This window comes from Podarcis liolepis (assembly GCF_965112155.1).
Source record: "Podarcis liolepis genome assembly, chromosome: 10".
NCBI classification, from domain to species: Eukaryota; Metazoa; Chordata; class Lepidosauria; order Squamata; family Lacertidae; genus Podarcis; species Podarcis liolepis.
In genome coordinates this window covers 31,297,400-31,319,120 of record NC_139562.1, presented here as the reverse complement: position 1 = coordinate 31,319,120, position 21,721 = coordinate 31,297,400, and the positions used below count along the sequence as shown (strand labels likewise).

General features: G+C 41.9%; 1 protein-coding gene across 1 annotated transcript; it reads left to right on the top strand.

Moving 5' to 3' along the window:
• The first annotated feature begins 163 nt into the window (after positions 1–163).
• On the top strand, positions 164–20,857 carry ST13 (ST13 Hsp70 interacting protein). The gene is made up of 12 exons (XM_083462391.1): positions 164–645; positions 4,193–4,274; positions 5,607–5,679; positions 5,809–5,879; positions 6,877–6,943; positions 8,552–8,636; positions 9,615–9,725; positions 10,549–10,651; positions 13,699–13,815; positions 16,492–16,555; positions 18,523–18,635; positions 19,264–20,857. Exons 1-12 carry the CDS (start codon positions 536–538, stop codon positions 19,390–19,392), a joined length of 1,125 nt encoding a protein of 374 aa, XP_083318517.1. The 5' UTR covers positions 164–535; the 3' UTR covers positions 19,393–20,857.
• The last annotated feature ends 864 nt before the right edge of the window (positions 20,858–21,721 follow it).

Below are 21,721 nucleotides of genomic sequence, written 5' to 3'. Positions count from 1 at the left end.
TAAAAACAAACACGGGGAGACCCATACTCGCGCGTAGAGAGCCCGTTTAGGTTTAGCTATTGCCCTCTAGCGAGTAAAATAACTCGGTGTTGCTCTCCAAGTGGGAATGGCGGGGGCGGGCGGGGACAACGAAAAGAGGCAAACGCCTAGGGCGACTCGGGTTTCATTTCTGGAAAATTCCGGTCCGCCCCGCGCGAGCGTCGCTCGAAGGGCCACGGCGGGTGGGTCCGCGAGGGCACAGTGGGAGGAGCCTCTCGGGCGTGGGCAAAGGGGGAAGGCGGCCAGCGGCAGCCTCGAGCGAGCGAGGGAAAGCTGACAGGGGGGCGGGGCAGGAGGGGCGGGGAGCGCGTGCGCGTGGCGCCGAACTGAATTGCGCGTGACAGGCAGCGGGGCCCCCGAGCGAGCGGGAGGGGAGGGAAGAGAAGAGGGAGGCTGGGAACTTTCGTTACTCCGCTTGGAGGGAAGCTCAAGCGGCGGCAGCGGCAACCACCGCAGTAGCAGCGAGGGGGACGCGCGGGAGGGAAGCGAGCGAGCCATGGACCTGCGGAAGGTGAGCGAGCTGCGGGCCTTCGTCAAACTCTGCAAGGAGAACCCGGCCATCCTGCACAGCGACGACCTGCGCTTCTTCCGCGACTGGGTGGAGGGGTAAGTGGGGGGGGGGGGGAAGCCCCTCATGGGGCGGCGTTGGAGGAGGGGGAGCAGGGGGTGGGGGTGGAGTGGGGTCCTCCGTATCCCCGTTTCTTCTACTCTCTCTCCCCCTCACCCCCGTTTTCAGGTGATGAAAGTGTGCTCAGTTTTCGGACGGTAGGGCTTGGGGGGGCTGCTGCTGGGTTTTTGTTTTTGGCGGGAGGGGGGTGTTTGGTGGGCGGCGAACCTTGGATCAGGCCTCGATAATAAGAGAGAGGTCGGGCTTGAAAAGCGCGGAGCTGGAGTAGTTGCAGGGACTTGTATGGGGCTGGGAAGGTGGGGAATTCTTCGGAATAATTTATTTGCCTTGCGAAAGGTGCCTGCTTTGGTTTGATTCTTCAGTCCTTTCCCTGGAATCCGAGGCTGTTTGAGGGACGGATGGCCGGATTTGTGGACGGAAGGCCTAGCCGTGTCATTGGAAACCTGTTCTTCTCACGTCCAGTTACTCCACTCCCCCCCATCCCCCACCTTTCTCGGCAAGGAAAGGGTTTCAGGCTGTTACAATTAACATGTGCTCTTTAATCCTCTCTCGGTGTACGAACATTTCTGCTGCACAGAAAACGTTTCGTGCCTGAGGAAAGGTTAAGAGAAAGCTTTCAGATCATTATGATAATTACTCAGGTGTTGCACTTTCTTTATTCGTCTTATATGTATTTTGATGCTGGAATATTGTCCCCACTTACTGTACCAGAGCACATTTAGTGAAAAACAAACATCATAATCTACATGCCAAGCACATTTTTGCCTATGCTTTTCTTTCCACCTGGAAGTTCCTTTTTTGTTGAAAAAAGCATGCATTTTGGAGTAGCCTTAAACTGAGTTGCTTAGGATTGTTATTTCATCTTTTAGAAAAAAAGACTATTTATCAAACGACTTTTTGTGGAAGTGTGTGTAACACAAGCCACAATGCACCTTGGATTGTGCAAATATATTGTTGCATGCCACTCCAATCTTGGAGCAGGGCGGGATTCCAGGGGTTCCAAGCGCTTACCCAGGGTTTTGTTTCCTTCTGGAATGAAGCACAGCTGATACTTTAGTGTCTTTATGATATATGATTCAGGCAGGTAGCTGTGTTGGTCTGACAGTCGAAACATATAAGGTCCAGTAGCACCTTAGAGACCAACTAAGTTTGTTCTTGGTGTAAGCTTTCATGTGCATGCATCTGAAGAAGTGTGCATGCACACGAAAGCTTAGACCAAGAACAAACTTAGTTGGTCTCTAAGGTGCTACTGGACAATTTTTTATATGTTTTTATGATATATGGTTTGTTTACACATATATGCAACCTAAACCTACAATGGAGGGGATGCAAACAGAAATCAAACCGTGCTCTGACTCTCTCACCAGCTTGCAGCTTTACTTCTAGGTCACATCATTGCAACTCAGCTCTAAACTCCAGTTTTGTCCTTTTAACTAACAGAGCTGGGGGAGGGGCACCCCCCCAGCCGTTTGCCTTCTCACACAGAACCCCTTCTCTTAATGCCTCATCACCCAGACTTTCACCTCAACACAGGAAGCTAGCCTAGCTTATATTTTAACACTTGCTAGATCCAGGGGTTAGATTAGAAGGATCCCACATAGAGCCTACTTTCTCCCCACCAACTCATAGCAATATGTAACTGTTTTTAGATTTAGTATTCAATTTATGTAAAACTAAGGTAGACAGAGCTGCTTTCATATTGTTGTAAGCATGGTTAAAAACATTTAACTGGATTACTTATTGAAATCTGTACAATAGTAAAATTGGCTGTTAAAATTTTCCAGATGGTTCTCTAATATCCCCTCCATGATTTCAGATCCTGCTTGAAAGCAATCAGTGTTACATTGCCAAGAGTGCCATTTATGCAGCCAACCACATTCTAGCTAAATGAATTAAAAACCATTATGGAGTCCTGTTTCATAGCCCAGGAAAAAACCCTCAAGTAATAATGTTGATGATTCTGTGAGGAAAAGCAGTCTAGCTTTGGCTTCTGCAGACCTTAAAGTATTGTTCCATGACAGTGCAAAAGCTTGCATTTCATGCTGTGGAGGGAGGGGTGTAGAAAGAGTTGTGGCTGAAAGAGCTATGATTTGGAGGAGTGTAGAAACAAACATGGCTGTGTTTACTCTAAGGTAACCTGTAGCTCTATCTATTGGGTAGTAAGAGTTCAGGTTTTCTGCTGTAGTGGTAGAGCTTGTTCATTTGAAATCTCTTTGTGTGTGAAATGGTTTTTATTTTGAATCAAATAGTTGTTTAATAACACAGTCTTGTAGCATTAGGAGGCTTTGCTTGCATTGTAATCAGTGGACTCAGGTATGCCTAACTCATACTACGATTGGGCTATAAAAGTATCAGTTAGTTTTTGAATGGTAAAGTCTTCCTAACAAAGTGAGCAGTGAAACTGTAAATCAGATAGGGTGGCCAGAGAATATTAGTAGTTCTTATTTGGTGGTTACTCTTCTGGGTTAATTTTATTTCAGTTAGATTTAACATTTAATATTATTCCTAGAGGAGTGTGTCAGAGATGCTCCTTTCATCTCAGAAGTGTTTGACAGATGCTGTAAATGTTTCTGGAAAGCACACCATTAATTTATTGAAACAGGAAGTGTGATTTCCACCACTACCTTTTGCTGTACATTCTAGGGCAGGGAGGTCCAACCTTTCAGACCAAGTGGGCTGCAAGAGTACTTGACACGGAACCCACAGGCCACACCCTGCCGTGGGGGGAGGCCAAAATTTGAGCCCTTCCCAGCCCTGACGCCTCCTTCCCAAAGCCTCACACCTTGTTTACCCAGTTTTGGGAAAGCAGTGCAAGGAGGGGGGGTGTACCAAGATGATGTTGTGGGCCCTCATAAAAGGTCTCAAAGGCTCCTTGTAGCCCTCAAGTCATGTGTTGGATCAACCAGTTTTAGGGAAATCAGTTGTGGTGCAAAGCACATGCTTTGGGAATCAGAGGTACAGAACAATGTAGAACAACCTGAGCACCTGCACCCCTTGCTCTAGGAAAGTTGCTGGGGATAATCTACATTCCACCTCTTTACAGATATACTTTTTCTAATGTTATTGCTTGTAACCTTTGTACATAATCACAGTTCTGACTTGAAAGTATGGGTAAAAATGGAGTGTTTTGTTCAGGGTAATTTCCTTAGTGTTGTGGAATCATACTGCGGCATGTGGAAGTACAAGTTAAATCTAGAAATGCTTAACCTTCCACAGCTTTTTCTTTCTTTCCAAATTTCCTGGATTAGAAGGCAGCAAATGCTAGTTAATTGACATTGCTATGCTTAAAGGGGTTTCAGTTGTTCTACCCTAATAACACAAAATTGTGCTGAAGCATTCCTGAGTAGCAATTCAGAAAAGCAAATGGGACTAATTTTAAGGTAACAGAACTTCTGTTCAGTTATTCTTTAGTCATGAATAAATATTCATTGACAACTGTTACTTAGTGGTTTATACTTTTCATTTATCTTAAACCAAATGTTGTCAAACTCTGTATCTCACCAATCTTTTTCTTTTTTTGAAAAGTATGGGAGGTAAAATACCACCAGCTCCATGCAACACTTCTGAGGAAGGAGCTGCAGAAGGAGCTGCAGAAGGAACACATGAGGTAAGAGAGAGGCGCTTGTTAGGATTATGGCTTTTATGTTTGTACATACAATTCCTAATGTAGGGTGCAATTTGACCTGCATCTCAACTTTGTGCAATAGTATGGATGCTGTCTTATAAATCACAAATGGGGAGTTGCCTGTAGTCCAAGTGGGAGATAACCAGAGCATGTACTGCTCTGGCAAGACATAGTACATGCAGGTAGGGTCTCAGCTGGCTTACCAGATGGAGCTGATAGACATCTGCCCTGGACACAAGTGTGCGTCTCTCCTTCATGTGTCAACAAGATTATTAGTAATTACTCAGGCTTTCTTTGCGCATACCTAAAGATGCGTGTTGGATACCACATCCTTTGTTGATTCAATGATTATCATTTTTTGAGGCTTCTGTACATAAAGGGCCATTAGCCAATACAGAAAAATCATTTGGGAAGATATAGTATAATGATTATGAGTTTAATTTCCCTTTTATACGAAACCCTTGTTGAAAACCAATTTTACCCGCAACAAAATTTGGGAATTAAACAGGGATATGAACATTGAAGAAGATAAATTGAACAATTTATGGACAAAAGCTCTATATAAATCTCTGTCAGCAGCTGAGATACATTTCAGACACCATGATAAATCATTATATCACGATATTTAGCTGCTGATATATTATGATGTTGAAAACCAGATATCGCCCAGCCCTAGTTGTGGGTCAGCCAACATAGAGGAAAGGGTAAGAGCAGGAGAGCCTGCACATGTCATACACATTACTTTTTTGGGAGTAACTATCCCCCAAACAGGAGGTCACCCCATTATGTTTGTTGGCTTTTTAAAGGTCTTTATGCCTTCCAAAGTGGTTTGTCATGTGGCAAAGGCTTCTGTTCTTTGGAAAGCAGAAGTCTAAAGTTCCCTTGGGTGTGTAGTTGCATAGTTCTTTGAATCCTGACAACTGGCAGTAGTGGTGGTGATGATTGCTGTCAGACTCTGCTAACAAATACTTCGTTGGTCAGATATGCTCCTTTTCTGATGGGGCCCCTTGCCCTATGTTTCAGTGTTACTTATATATGTTTCCAGATATTCCCAGGTGAATTGTAGAACAGTAGAAAGTCTAGATTTTCCAGTAGTCTGTAGCAAGCAGAATTTAAATAACCAAAATATCATAATTACATTTTTGAGATATTCACCTTTTAAATTTAAAACTTTCCAGCTGGAAAAACAGTGCAACAATTCTCCAATTCAGTCCCTGAAAATAATTTATTCTAGAATTGTCTGAACATCCTACAATACCACCCTAAGCAAAGCTTTAAATGAGCATGCCAATAATTTGATATCCTTTTCATTAGGCGAAAGCAGAAGAAAAGAAGCCAGAGGAACCGCCAAAGCCATCAGAACCTGTGAGTGAAGAGAGTGATGTGGGTGAGTTATTCAGTACTATATTGCATGGTTTCTGTGTTGTAGATGCAACGTTTTGGCTTCATTTTTCCTATTTAGCCTCTTATGTGGAATAACTAGGATTCTTCTAATTAGTGGTGGTTTTGTTTGCAGAAATTGATAATGAAGGAGTGATTGAACCAGACAGTGATGAACCTCAAGAAATGGGAGATGAAAGTCTTGAGGTAATAAGCTTAATTGAGATTCGAACTGTCTCTCTTTGTAAAACCTCATGTAGCTTTTTCGATCAATCAATCAATCAATCAATCAACATTTCTGGATTGCACAGCATGAAAATTGCTTTACAATATTTAAGAGCTATCTAAACAAATCCATCATGATGCAATCTGTACTAATATATAGGAAACCAATGCAGAACGTGGATTTCAAATTACCCTTTTAATGTTAAGAAAAATAACTGATATCTTAGAAAGATTGTTGTGGCCAAAACAAAGGTGGATCTGGCCATCTCATGTCTGCACATACACTTCTGTATCACATACATGTGCAATACGCCAGGCAGAAGAAATAAAGCAGTCCTGTTGCTTGCGAAATGGAGACAGGGAGCTAGTGGGCTAGCAGGAAGAGCTTGCTGAGCTGGATCAGACCAGCAGACTGCCAGTGCACCAGATGTGTTCTACCATAACTAAATAGTCACTGATCTAAAGGATGGAAAAATAAATAAAACGTTAAGACAATTTCAACTCTCCTTCATACTCTGTGTGGCTTTTTAAAAAGAAGAAATTTATTGTTGATAGATATTTTCCTAATTGCCTTTAAGTAGTTTTGAAACACATATCCCTCTGCTGAGATTCGGTTGAGTCGTATATTGATACTCTAGACCAGGGGTCAGCAACCCTTTTCAGCCGTGGGCTGGTCCACAGTCCCTCAGACCATGTGGTGGGCCAGACTATATTTCGGAAGAAAAAAAATGAACAAATTTCTATGCCCCACAAAAAACCCAGAGATGCATTTTAAATAAAAGGACACAATCTACTCATGTAAAAAAACACTGATTCTCGGACCGTCCGCAGGCCGGATTGAGAAGGCGATTGGGCGGCATCTGGCCCATGGGCCTTAGGTTGCCTACCCCTGCTCTAGACCTTTTAAAATTTCTAGAATTAAGAATGCTTTCCAAATACTTCGTGTGAATTTGAGTCACTTTGTTTCTCTCTCCTTTAGGTAACGGAAGAGATGATGGACCAGGCGAATGAAAAAAAGATGGAAGCTATTAATGCACTAGGTGAAGGTGAGTTCTTTATAAGGAAAATTAATTGCCTGACAAGCTTTTTAGGGGTAAACAAAGTATGTAATCTAGTATACTTCTATTTTATAGGGTGGATTGTGAGTTTCTTAATTCCCACAGTGTTAAGAGAACAGTATTCAGAAGTTGGGTCTTTTCAATAAGTACATAATTCAAACAAAAGTATGTTAAAATTCACCATAACTTCGATTCAGACAGTGCAGTGAATGACTGTCTTTAAAATACAGTGGTACCTCGGGTTAAGTACTTAATTTGTTCTGAGGTCCGTTCTTAACCTGAAACTGTTCTTAACCTGAAGCACCACTTTAGCTAATGGGACCTCCTGCTGCCGCCGTGCTGCTGGAGTACGATTTCTGTTCTCATCCTGAAGCAAAGTTCTTAACCCAAGGTACTATTTCTGGGTTAGCGGAGTCTGTAACCTGAAGCGTATGTAACCTGAGGTACCACTGTAATTTCATTTCCCATCTGATCCAGAAAAAGAATAATTTTATTTAAAATGCTTGAGACTAAACATCTTGTCTTGACACCTAAAATATGATGTTATAGCCACTAGACTATGGGTAGGCAAACTAAGGCCTGGGGGCCAGATCCGGCTCAATTGCCTTCTAAATTCCACCCGCAGATGGTCCGGGAATCAGCGTGTTTTTACATGAGTAGAATGTGTCCTTTTATTTAAAATGCATCTCTGGGTTATTTGTGGGGTATAGGAATTCGTTCATCCCCCCCCCTTCAAAATATAGTCTGGCCCCACATAAGGACTGAGGGACGGTGGACCGGCCCCCTGCTGAAAAAGTTTGCTGACCCCTGCTGACTAGACAAGCTTTCTGGGGAGAGGAATTCAGTAACCAGGATGTCAGAAGCATTGCCTACCACTTGATTGCTCATGGTGGTGAAACTCTGAGAAAGGCTTCTCTGTCAACCTGCATGGGAAGATCTCAGCTCCCATGTAGGTTGACAGAGAAGTAGTAGTCCTTAAGGGACCAGTGTTTCAAACTGTAAAAGGCTTTAAAGCAAGGTTAAAGAGAAATCTTCTTTATGTTATGGGCCACTGACTTGCAGGTAAAAAAAAAATGGAGGGCCAGGCAAATTGCCTCTCACTCATCAGGCTCCCCTCCCATGCAGGTCCTACCAAGGTGTGTCTGTGTGTCTGCCTCACTCTCACACACAAGTGCATGTTGTTGGGCTCCGTTGCCTAAATGCAATCCATATACATTTCACATAGTCATTCCATGGAGATACCACAGTTGATAGTATCAAAAGATGCTGAGAGAGCTAGGGATATCAAAAGGGTTGTATTCCTCTTCTCTTGGCACTGGCTATCACATAGGGTGACCAGTGTGGTTTCTACAACAAAACAGGACTTGGAACCAAGTTAAATTTGTCTAGAAAACCCTACAAATATTTGGGGTTGCACAGCAGTGCCTTGAGTGCCTTGTCCCAAAAGAGGATGTCTGCAACTTGCCAATGAGACAAGACTGATGGCCCTATGTACCATTCCCTTTATTCCATATGTCCAGTACTCCTAATTAAGACAAGTATATAATGTAGATGTCTTCTTTGGGGGTAGAATTGAAGCTTTATTTATATTTCCAGGTGAACTTCAGAAAGCCATTGATTTGTTCACAGAAGCCATCAAGTTGAATCCACAACTGGCTATCTTGTATGCCAAACGAGCCAGGTGAGACTTTAAATTTGAAAACAAGTGCATTAGAGGATGCCAAACTACGTGTACCCAAACACAGCTTAGTCTAGACCAATTAACTCCAGAATTCTCTTGCTAAATGAATTGTTAGTAAAATGTACATATTGTACAAAATGTGACAATATGTCTTGACCTGGCTGCAAAAAAACTGTTAATTTTCTTGTGCTTCTTTGTTAAATCTATTTTGATTAGCTCCTTTGCAAGCCAACATACAGTCTTTGACATTTTGAGGTGCTGTTATTCACCTGAAAAGTCCTGTTGGTGGTTGTGGAAATATTTACCAGATGGTCTGTAGAATAATAAGTGTAAATGTCAGTTTTCTAAATTGCTACGTGCTCATGGTTGTCTTTTCTTCTAATGACCCTGTTCCATGTTCTCCTTCCCATATACCTCTTCTCTTTCCCTTGTCCTTAATGCTACCATACCTGTATACATAAAATCAGATTACAGAATGACTTTATGAAAAAGCAAGCATTTTTATTTTTCTTAGCACGCTCGGACATAATTTAGATGTCATATTCCTAATTTTGATTTTTGTCTTGAGTAAGGCAGAATAAGTATGTGCATTTATTAAAGGACTTAGCTAAATTAAATTGGAGGTTGAGATTCTGCTTAATGTTGCTTCATAGAAGTCTCTGTCAGATAAAAATTGAAGCAGTAGGTGGTTGATGCCATTAATACCAATCTTAGAAAAAGAAAAGTGTATAAACCATTAAACAACATTATTATTGAAATTTTTAAAATGAGCATTAAAACCTCAGCATACGTGTTAGAAGAGGATGTATACAAATTACTGAAGCAGCTTGCAGTTTTTGGGACAGTTGAAGGGGAAAAAATATGATTAGGCAGCATGACTGTCATGTAACTTGTAGCATCTCTAGACTCCATTCTGAGTACCCAAAAATGTGCAGCTGATAGTTCCTTAAACATATTTGATTTCCTTGTTGTCGACAGTGTCTTTGTGAAAATGCAGAAGCCAAATGCTGCCATCAGAGATTGTGATAGAGCCATTCAGATTAACCCTGATTCAGCACAGCCTTACAAATGGCGAGGGAAAGCCCACAGGTAAAGAAACTAATTTCTCTTTACATTGTACTCCTCTGATTAATGAAGATACAAACTTTCCGGTCTGGTTTGCTGTTAAACATAATCCAGTTGTGTAGCTGGTATTTTTTCTTAAATTGATTTAACTTGTGAGTGTCTGTTTTTATAATTGTAAATTGTTGCAACCTGCCCCAAGACCTTATTATGAAGGACAGGTAAGATAATCTGAACCATATATAAATGCACATTTTTGTACTGTTCTGTTACCACTGTAAATTCTCCTTTGCTTCTTCAATGTAAAACTTGGAATTAAGGGACAGTTTGGATTTGCAAAAATACAAGTACAGTGGTACCTCTGGATGCGAACGGGATCTGTTCCGGAGCCGTGTTCGCATCCTGAGCAGAACACAACCCGTGTCTGCGCGAGTCGCGATTCGCCGCTTCTGCGCATGTGCGTCACGTCATTTTGAGCGTTTGCGCATGCGTGAGCGGCAAACCCCGAAAGTAACCCATTCCGTTATTTCCGGGTCGCCGCAGGACGCAACCTGAAAAGATTTAACCCGAAGCGACTTTAACCCGAGGTATGACTGTACCATAATAATGAATTGGAAAGTTTCTGTTTTCAAGCTGTGCATATCTATGGGTTTTCTTTTAGCCCAAGAATGACGAACATTCTGGATGTTTTTGGACTCAAAACTCCCATAATCCCCAGCCAGCATGATCAGTGTTCAGGGATGGTGGGATTTATGGTTTTCAGAAGTTGTTGGACTAAAGGATGCCCACCCCTATTTTATGCCATGGGTTAAATCTGATTTTAAAATGTCTTGAATCTTGTCATTGCCAGGCTGTTGGGTCACTGGGAGGAGTCTGCACATGACCTGGCATTAGCCTGTAAACTGGATTATGATGAAGATGCTAGTGCCATGCTGAAGGAAGTGCAGCCCAGAGTGAGTGACAACAGGAATACATATTTTCTTACATTTTCTATCCTGGCTTTCTTTTTTCGTGGACCTGAATACAGTGTATATGTGATTCCCCAGAGCTCCTTAGCTTGAACAGAGTGGTGGCTTCACGTGCCTTCAGGCTGTACCTTGAGACATCAATAATTTATTGCCTTGTTCATGGTTTGTCTTCTGTGGTGTTAGGCAGAACTTATTTCAGAAATTGGTGTCTGTTGGAATTATGCGTGGCCTCATAGTTCAAAACTAAGGATGCTGTGGTTCCATCCTCTAGCTTCCAGACGATTGCTGAAAGTAGACAAGTTTGCCATGTGTCCACTGCATGTCTCTGAGTAAGCTCCTATAACATCTGAAGGGGAAATGTGCGTATGATATGGGCATGTGTTCCCAATATTTGTGGGAAAGGAACAGTGGGAAAACTGTAGATACATCTGCTGCATAAAATGTGGATCATTCGAGATCAGTGTATTGGCTAGAACTCATTATTTTACTGATTTGCAGCATTGCCGCATGGGAGTGCTGTCAGCTGTGGTTACAAGCAGTTCAAAAAATTCTTAACTTCAGCCTTGTCTCTAGAGAATCACTCCTTGTTTTTGCAAGCTGGCCTATATATTCAAAGAATATTTTTGAATATTTATTTAACTGTACTGTTTCATCTGGTCTGGTATTCTGTAGATCATATGTGGAGACCTTTGGCCCTCCAGATCTTGAACTAAACTCCCATCTTCCTGACCATTGGCCATTCTTGCTAGGGGTGAAGGAAGTTTTAGTTCAGCAGTGTCCATAGGGCCAAATGTTTGACCTTCCTACTGTAAGTTTAGGATTGACATTAGCAAAGGATAAATCTTAACCTTGTACAAAAGGAAGACCCATCAAGTAGGTCATAAATTTTGATATCTCATAATCATGTGTATAATTGAACATTTCTGAAGCTTTGATGTGACAGCCTGGCTTCTGCTTCCTCTCCCTGCCACTGTGTATCTGGAACTGCTCTTTCCACTGTATTATTTCGCACAGATAGAATGAAAATTTGATTCAACAAGCCTGAGTCTTCCACATACTCTTTTTACTTCATTGACAACTCCTAAAGACTGGCATATGTCTCCCCTTTTCCATGGCTTTTATGGATGAAAAGAAGAGAAGGCATTTCAGAGTTGTAGGAAACGCCTCTGCTCTGTCCATACTCATTGTTACAGTCTCCATGTCTATTGCTTTATTGTTTGCCACATGAAGAGGAGTGGGGATGTTTAGGAAATGTCTGTTGTTGCTAGGTGGGCAGGACCAACTCCTGTGAAGGCGCCTTAGGGCAGTTCCCTCCTCCCACTCATTGAAACTGCAGCACAGAGAATGATAATAAAAACATGAGCAACTAATTGAAACAGTATAATTTCACAAGACAGAGGACCAAGTAAGATAGGCTAGTCTCAGCCACAGGGATTGAAATTAGCAGGGTGCCAGGCGCATTTCACGCCCAAAGATTCTCCATTTGCAAAAAGCTCAAAAGGTCTAAGTGCCATTTTTTGTGCCTGGCTGATACTCAAGGATTTCTGAAATGTATATGCTTTGAAGCCTCGAAGGGTATGTCAGGGATAGCCAAAATGTTAATAAGGAGTTTAGCAGTAAAGAGTAGGGTGTGGTGTACCAATATTTTTGTTGTAAGCACCAAATGAAACATGTATTAACAATTTCTGTTAAAATGTGATATTAACAATGTGTCACTTATGTGATTTGTGTATTAGTTCATGTGTATCAAAATAATAACTAAAGTGTGTTGCCAAAATTTGGCTCCTAGCTTTTCTATCTCAGTTTCTAGCACTGCTGAGCCAGGGCAGACTTAGAATCCTAGAATTGTAGAGTTAGAAGCACGAGGGTCATCTAGTCCAACCGCCTTCAATGCAGGACTCATTTGCCCAAAGTCAGGCTTGAACCCATGATCCTGAGATTAAGAGTCTCATTCTCTGCTGACTAGGCTATAGTTGAGACTTGACCTAGTTGGGAGCCTACTACTGAAAGTCTCTTTAAAGTTTTTGATAAAAGATGCAGAAAGGCGTCCTTTATAATATCTGGAGAAGCATCTGGAAGCTGAAACCTATGAAAAATAGTGTAATGGCTTCTTTAAGTAGCAGTGTTATGGATACTAGGAGCTTTTGCTGCCAAATACTGATGACAACTGAAGGCATGTTTTTTTTCAATACATCATGTTTTGAGAAGCCTAGTTGATACCACTGACCCAAAATGTGATATCCCGAGAGCCTAAAGTTTTGTATGCCAAGTGTGTCGTATACTCCCTGGTATTTTACATTTTGAACATTGGTTTTAGCATTTCTGGCTTCTAAATATGCTATGTTGTCTAGATCAAGGGTGGCAAATTTGCAGGCTAGCCTTGGCCTGCCAAGCCATTTCTGGTGACCTACCACCCCTTGGGGAAATTGACTTATCTCCTCCATCCACAGGAGTGCCTGTTCACCAGTTAACATGGTTCTATTGCTAAGGGGTCAAGCACTGCAGAAAGAGGAAGGTTGGTCAATTCTTTCCACCGCAATGCTGGGTTAGGAGAGGATCCTAACCCAATGTGGCACTGAGGCTGAAAAATGTTAAGACACTCCATTATTGATTAAGACTTTTTAAGTGGCAGTCTTCATCCTTTAGCTTGGCTTGGCCAGAACACTATAAGCAATCCTCTCAAAAGATTTTTACACATGAGTTGTAGTATAAACTCCTAGATAGGTTTCCAGACTTTTAAAGCCTGGATAATTGTTTTCACTATGTTCACTCATACTATCAGCAGCTTCAGGCTGCAAGTTTTGCCCTCTTGTGAAATATTGACTTCATATCCCGTGGGACCCAGCTACATATTGAATCTTAAGTTGCCTGTTGAAGAGAGTGTATGTGTCTTAAATATATAATTTTCAGTACTAGAAAAGAATTGGCAGAGTACAAAAACAATTAAAACTAGTTGAGGTAGGTAAAGTGCTAAGATGACATTTTAAAGATGCTCTGGATTCATATGACCATTACCCACCCTCTGTGCTCAGGCTCAGAAGATTGCGGAACACAGAAGAAAATATGAACGAAAGCGTGAAGAAAAAGAAATCAGGGAAAGGATGGAAAGAGTAAAGAAAGCTCGAGAGGAACATGAGAGAGCTCAAAGGGTGAGAGCTTAATAAAGCATGTACAACAGGAAAATAACCCAGCATAACTCTATCCAAAAAATGTGCATGGAAATAGGCTAAAAAGGGGGCACTTCTACAGTTTCAAATGCTAACCTATATTTTAGAATGTCTGTCTTTAACTGAGTCTGTATTTAGTTGCAGAGAACTTCAAAATGATAACTATTTTTTGTACAGGTAACTCACATCTTACACTTATTATACATACTTAACATGATCACAGCTTTATGCACACCACCAGTTTTCTTTTTAATTTTTTTAAAAAGATACCATGAAAATGTGGTGCACGGGGTGGACAGGGGTGGCTGAGCAGGAAGAAACTGCAAACAATCCCAGTAGTCTTTGTGAAAGCGTTTGAGTTTGGTTGAAGAGTCTGCAGAGTGTGAAGAGAAGGCAGTGGAGGTAGCAGAGAGTTGGAGTGGGTGATTGGTGGAGACCAAAGAGACTTGTGGAAAAGTTTGGAGAGACATTGGGGGAGGTTGGAGTGTGGAAGCAGTTGGAGAGGGAGATTGAAGGAGGTCGGAGAGATATCACAGGAGTTTGGAAGAGGAGGTTGGAAGAGGTCTGAAGGACTTGTGGAGGGGCTTGGAGAGACATTGGAGGAGACTGGATTGTGGATGAGGTGGTTAGAGAGAGCTGCAGAGTGGCCACAAGGCATCCTCATTATCATCAGCTGCTGAGAAACCAAAGAAGTAGTAAAGGATGGTTCCCACACTGGAAAAGAAGTTGGCTGTGCTGAGCTGCTTGAGACCTGGCATGTCTGTGTGCACTTTGGCACACAAATATGGCCAGAATGAGTACAGCATCCATGCCATCAAGGTGCATGAAAATGAGGTCCATGGAGAAGTGGCAGTAAGTGCATCCCTGGCTGCAAAGGTGACCAGCCAAGTGCAAGACGTGGCTTTGGTGAAGACAAAGAAGGCACTGAGCTTGTGGCTGGAAGACAAGAACCAGAAACATGTTGCTATGGATGGCAGCTTCTCGTGCCACAAATCTCTCAGCCTCTGTGACCACTTAAACTTTCCACTGCAGTTGGGAATCAGCAAGGAATTTAAAGCCAACTCAGGTTGCCTTAAGAGCTTTAAGATCTGTTTCAACCTGAAGAATGTCCAGGCAATAGGGAAGGCTTCATCGGCAGACAAAGAGACTGTGAAAACATACCCTGCACAAAGTAGCTGCTGGACAAGTCCTGTCTTCCAGAGCAAGTCTTCACTTTAGACGAGACAGGACTTCTCTGGAAGAAAATGCCTGAGCAGACTTGCATTGCCAAAGCTGAAAAGCAAACCCCTGGCTTCAAAGCTGGAAAGGATAGAGTAGCTGTGCTGCTCTGTAGCTATGTGGCTGGACACTTAATACAGCCATGCTTGCTGTACAGGTCTCAAAACCGCTGTGCAAAAGGCAAGGAGAAGAATCTACTTCCTGTATTTTGGTAATCCAATGAAAAGGCCTGGGTGACATCATCATTTCTAGATTGCTTCCATAACTGCTTCTTTCTAGAGGTGAGGCAGTTCCTCAGATAGAAACAACTGTGGTTTAAAATGATGCTGCTTATGGACAATGCTGGGCATTGAAGGACTTTGCTTCGCACACAGCAAGGTAGATGTCGCCCCCCCCCCCCCCCCGCATAGGACATCCCTCATCCAGCCTCTGCATCAAGGTGTGTTCCACTACTCCAAGACTACTCACATGAAGCTCATCACCTGGATTATCAATGCAATGGATGCTGATCCATCTCTTGACTCCATGGTATGCTGGATGTCCTTCAGCGTTGTGTGCACAATTTCAAGAGATTTTCAAGCCCTGTCACTGAGGTGGAGGGCATTGTGCAGATGGCCAGGCAGGTAGGTGGTGATGATGACTTTGTTGGCCTCATCCAGGAAGAAGTAGAAGAACTAATTGAGGGCCAATAGCTAGAGAGGAACTGGTCAGATCAAGTTTAGAATGTGAGGATGAGGATGGAGAGCAAGTTGGAACCTGCAGAAATTTTCTCAAATCTTCCAAGTCATAGAGCACACAATTTATCTGATTGCAGAGTTTAACCCCTTCATGGAACGCAGCCTCAAGATCATCCATGGGATTACAGACACTGAGGCCATGCAAGGAAATGTTTGATGAGTTCAAGAGACAATAGTGGCAATTGTGCCCATGCAATCCACCCCACAGCCAAGCACTTCTTCTGGCTATCTGGCAACACCTCATATCATCCCCTAAAGCATCATTTAGCAAGGAAGAGGAGGAAGACTAAGAGCCTTATTTGTCACCCACTGATGAGTGCAGTGATTTATTTATTTTTACAGTTTTCTAGGGGTCGTTCTGGCTTTGTGCTGCTTATATGTGCAGTGGCCGAGAACATAACCCCTGCTGTGTAAGATGCGAGTTACCTGTAGTTTGAAGCCCAGTGCTATAAACACTGAGGGAGCAGCAACAAACTTGAGCATTAAAATAAATATCACAACTATTTTCTTTTCAAAACTCACTCTTCCAGGGGCCTAGAAATTCAGTATTATCCTGGAGTGAAGCAGTATTGCAGAACCTAAGAGCATGTAGGGTCTATATAGTAGGCTTTGGATCCAGTTGTAACAGCCTTCTCAGCTTTCTATATATAATATTGATTAGCTGCAGAGCATGTGAAGTTTTCTCATGATTTCTTGATTGCAGGAGGAAGAGGCTCGACGACAAACGGGAGGACCTCAGTTTAGTGGCTTCCCAGGTGGCTTCCCAGGTATGTGTTCATTTCAAAGCATGAATAGCAACAGAGAGATGGTAACTTAATGGATCTGGGTCATAGCATTTTGTTTAACTTGCTATTGGGGCAAAAGAAAAGCTGTACTTATGTAAGTTTGGTTTTTCTAATCAAGAGGGAAAGTTGTTTAGCTGTTGGAAGGGAATATCTGTATGTGAAGGGAACACATAACTACTCATAGGAACAAACACTCTCTGTAGTAGCCTAGGAGATCATGAAAGTGACTTGGGGGCTGGTAAAGAGGGAGATGTTATTGAGACCTGAAGAGCCTCACCCATATCGTCCTGCACCCACACTCTCTCACTTCTTTGCAACCAAAGAGAAAGCCTTTCTGGACATGGCATGCCATCTGTAAGCACATGGCAGCCATCTGTAGGCACATCCCCAGAAAGGCTCACCTCACTGCTTTTAGGGACCAGAGAACCTCTTTTTATTCTTTTTGTATTTTAGGCATTTTACAGTCTTAACTGCTTGCTGTGTTTAAACTGCTGGTTGTTTTTTATGTGGTTGATTGTTTCTTAATCCTTCAATTTTATGAACCGCCCTGGAACCAAATCTAATGAAGGGTGGTAGATAAACAAACTTCCTAACAGCAAATCTTAGAAATCACATACACTGCATAATTGCTTGCCCATACAGCCTCCTCTCTTGTGTTTTGCTTTATTGGTAAGATCGTACAGAGTATGTACAACTTGCTGTGCTGCAGTAATCCTTCACATACAATTTGCTAAAGAGGCCATGATAATACATTCCTCTGTTTATGATAAGACAAAGCCTTGAGGTAGCATAACTATTTCACAGGTAGCCTCCAGCTGAAAGCTACCATATTTGGTCCCGGAAGACTAAGTGGGTATTGGAGTGGGTATTGGAACACAGGATAAAGTCTTGACCTTTGTTCAAGAAAAGTTTTAGTTCTTTTGCTCTCCTGGCTATAGGAGGCTTCCAAAGAATTGTAATATGCAAGGATGTAACACACATATGAAAGCAGGGTATGCTTTGCTGCAGGGTTTGTACCCACAGGTGCCAAGGAGCCCCCAAAGGCCTTCATTGGCACCTGCAGGCATCATGCTGCCTGTGAGAGCTGGGTTGGTTTCCCTTGATATTGGGGCAGGGGGGCGGGTTGTAGAGGATTTTTAATGGCAGAGCAGTTGCTTCAGCTGGAAAGGCTGCTTCCTTTGGTTTGGCAGGATGTTTGAGTGGCGGGTTAGGAAGTGGCAGGGATGGCCCATCCTGTTTGCTTGTTGCCCACCAGCTATGTGGAACTGGCAGCAGGTACTTGTTGCTTGTTCACCCCATGTAGGGGCTCCATCTGTGTGTGTGATTAAGATGCACTTTGGAGATGGAGAAGAGGTATGTGTGACAGAGAAGGAAGCAGAGGTATGTATGTGGTGCAGTCTGTAAGGGTGGGAGGGCAGGAAGTACGAATGTGTGGTCTCAGAAAGAGGAATGGATGCACTTGGACAGAGAGAGAGGGAGAGAATTGTGTTTGAGTGGGAGTACGTGGCATATGTGTGTATGAGAGAGATTTATGTGTATATGTGGTCTATTTGGGTGCTCTGTGCATGCACGTGCATAAAAGTGTGTGTGATGTGACCACTTTGTATATTTTTCCTCGAACTGCGGAATGCTCCCCGTTACTAGACAGCAACATCACTGGTTTGTGCATGGGTATTCAGTATAGTGTGCAATCAGATCTAGCAGGACATAGCTGACTTCCCATGGTAAGCATGAGATTGTCCAGGGGGTTGGGGAGAAAGCAGCAATGACTGTAACTCACTCTAATTTTTTTTGTTATGCTACACCCCTCATGACAACCATTTTGCATTATGCCACACGCCCTATGGTAGCCATTTTGTGACTAGCATCCATAACACTTTCTCAAAATGTGCCCTCTGGTCCAGAAAGATTGTTGATCTCTGCTCCAAGTCTATGCTTTACATTTTCAGGTAATTTTCCTGGTGGCATGCCTGGCGGCATGCCTGGTGGCATGCCCGGAATGGGGGGTATGCCTGGTCTCAATGAAATTCTCAGTGACCCTGAAGTTCTTGCAGCCATGCAGGTGAGAACATAGAACAAGTAAAATAATGATGATTGAGAGATTTATGGAGCCCTGATTATTCATATGAGTTGTGCTTGTTCTCTAAGGACCTTCCCCCAAATAGTTGATTATTCCAACATTCATTTATTTTCAGTCATTTTTATTCTGCTTTAAAAATGCCCTCAGGGTAACATGTGGCCTTTGTAACAAATGACACCTCTTAACAAGAGGAATCTTAACTGCAAGAAATACCACTTGATGTGGCTAAACAGCCTATGAATACAATTTATATATATTTTATATTAATTTTTATATAATTGTTTTAATATTTTATATTAATTTTATATATATTTTTACAATTTTATATAATTATATAATTGTTCTCAAGGCCGATAGGGGGTCTTGTCAGCCCAGGACCTCCATATACACTGCTGAGGTTTGCATCCCGGTGAGGTCACTTCAGTGCTGCTAACACAGAGGTTTGACTTCACCCCCAGAGATGCACTCCATTGTCTCTCAAGACAGATGGATGCCAACAACAACTAGCATATAGTTGATTTTATATTGTATTGTGGCCTTAACATGGATATGAAAGCCCACTTAATTTCATACAACAGTACAAGCCATTTCCCCCCTTTTTGTTTTACAGGATCCAGAAGTCATGGCAGCTTTCCAGGATGTTGCACAGAACCCAGCAAACATGTCAAAGTACCAGAATAACCCCAAAGTCATGAATCTCATTGGCAAACTATCAGCCAAATTTGGAAATCAACCCTAAAATCCCCTTCCATTGCAAGAGGTGGGGGATGTTGCAATAACACAAACCATTGTACCTATAATTCTCAGAAGAGAATTAGGGTGCTCTGGGTAGAATCCCTTTTCCTCCTCCCTCCGTGCTTCAGAAATGGCAGTCACTTTGATTGTATTCAGGTTTTATTTCAAAAAAATACATTTCCCCCTCTCAGCACCTTTGCCCAGGAGTTTGTCTTACTCAACAGTAGTGCCGTTTCTTTTAAATTTTTATTAATTGTAATCTTCCAGTAGATTGTACCAAAATGTGTTGGGGGGGGCTATTTTCGGAGGGGCGTGTGGTTTTTATTTTATTTTAAGTAATAGTATTGGGTTTCTGCTTCCCAGTAACTGAACTCCTTTGTGAGAGCTTGTAACAATTCTTAAGTTCTAACATAAGTGAGGATCAGTATTTTTTATTTTAACTGGAAGAAATAATACACAATTAATATTCTTTTTTATATATTCACAAGGGTGACTTAAATGGTTGCAATCAGATTCTTCACAGATCAGATCCCTGCAGCAGTGGGTTAGGCTTTTAATATGTTGGTACAAATGCTGTTGAGGCTGGACTACTTATACAATCAATGTTGAGCCAATTAACTTGTTAATTGGCTCTGTCAAGTTGTGTAGGGGGCAAATGTTTTTATTAACATTAGTCAGCTGAATAACTTGAAAAGGTAGGAGCCTTTCTGTAACTATTGAACATTATTCTTGGTTTAATTTCCTAATATTGTAGGAGGAAAACAAATTGGTTGTATTCATTCTTTAAATAATTCAGAATGAATATATACAGCATAGATCTTAAGATTGGTGAAGTTCTGGATTCTCATTTCATGGAAGCTCTAATGAACTTACATATCTTTTGCCAGAACCTTACATATCTTTTGCAGCTGAGTACTTCCCTATTTCCATATAACCTAGTTAGAGTATCAAATACTGATTTTTATAGGGTGGGGGGTTGTTTGTCATACTATCACATTGATACTTGTGGAGCTTCAGTTGAAAGGAAAAGAAGGAAGATCTTTGTTGGAATGGCAAATCTTCAGTATAATTACAGCATGTGTATTCATTGGACACTTTGCTGAAATGTTCATTGATAACTAATACAATTAAATCTGTTATTTTCTCTCTACTAAAATTTTGATTCCTGCTCTTAATGTTGGAAACCTTGTTATAATTACGTCTTGGTCTCTTCTAGGGCTTTTGAATGTTTCCTGTTCTGTGCTCTTGTAATTTTGTCTAAACCCATAAGTGATGTATGCTTTCTGTTTGTTTAAATCTGAACAGATTTAGGAACTCACTTCTAAAAATAAACTCCAGAAAGTTTTTTTTCTTCTTCATACAATAATAATCTCATTGAATGAAAAAATATGAATCCATTTTTGCTTAAGAATTAGTTCTGAAACTACTTCTAGTTGCCTTTAAAAACAATAAAGACTGGTTTTGAATAATATTTTTTGTTAATTATTGCATAAGTGGTGCTCATATATGCCTTAAAACAAATTCATGGGTAGCTATTCCAGATTTTAAGTTGGAGGGGTTATTACCCCTCTATTATTGTCCATGCTGGGTTGCTCAACCATTGCTACTGTGTCTTTTCTTTTAGCAGATCAAGATGATCAGGTGACAGCAAAAACTGCAATGTTTTTAGCGGAGGCAATTAGAATAAGATGTAAACCCCCCAAAATGTATTTTCTATAGTTAAGTTTTTACCTCTATCTTCAGTAGTAATAATAATAACAACAACAAACCTTTATTGTCACCACACTACCTGTGTGCAGTGAAATCAAACGAGCCCCCCCCCCCATACACTCAGTCTTGTTCGCACTCTGTGTGCTTGTCGGAAGCAGCCAACAGATAAAAACTGTTCTTTAACCTGTTAGTGCGTCTGACTATACTTCTGTATCTCCTGCCCGAAGGTAGGAGATTAAAGAAGTGCTGGCCAGGGCGTGAGTCATCCCTTTAGTGCTATGGCTAGTAGCTGATGCAAATAAAGATTCTTCTCATTCTGCAGCTTCTTTTTAAGTTATCTCAGCAGTTACAATCTCACCAGTCTAGAAGCAGTCTAGAATCCTGTCAATGAGGGGAAATTTAAGGTAAATCAGAATACAAGAGCCTGCTGAATGAGCCCAAAGGCCCATCTGGTCCAACGTCCAGTTTTCACATAAGTGGCTCATGGGAAGCCTGAAAGCATGGGACGCTTGAGCGCAACTTTCCCCACTTGTTCCTACAAATGCAGATTGGGTATTGTGTGGCACTTGTAGGTGTGCCAATCGAAGCGGCCGAGCAGCCACACCCAAGGCCATCTCACAGAA

Bases quoted from the DNA above. Each gene is read 5' to 3' on its own strand.
- ST13 (XM_083462391.1), top strand. From the start codon at position 536: ATGGACCTGCGGAAGGTGAGCGAGCTGCGGGCCTTCGTCAAACTCTGC. The intron at 5,680-5,808 runs GTGAGTTATTCA...TTTTGTTTGCAG, and splicing joins GAGTGAAGAGAGTGATGTGG to AAATTGATAATGAAGGAGTG. The intron at 13,816-16,491 runs GTGAGAGCTTAA...TCTTGATTGCAG, and splicing joins AACATGAGAGAGCTCAAAGG to GAGGAAGAGGCTCGACGACA.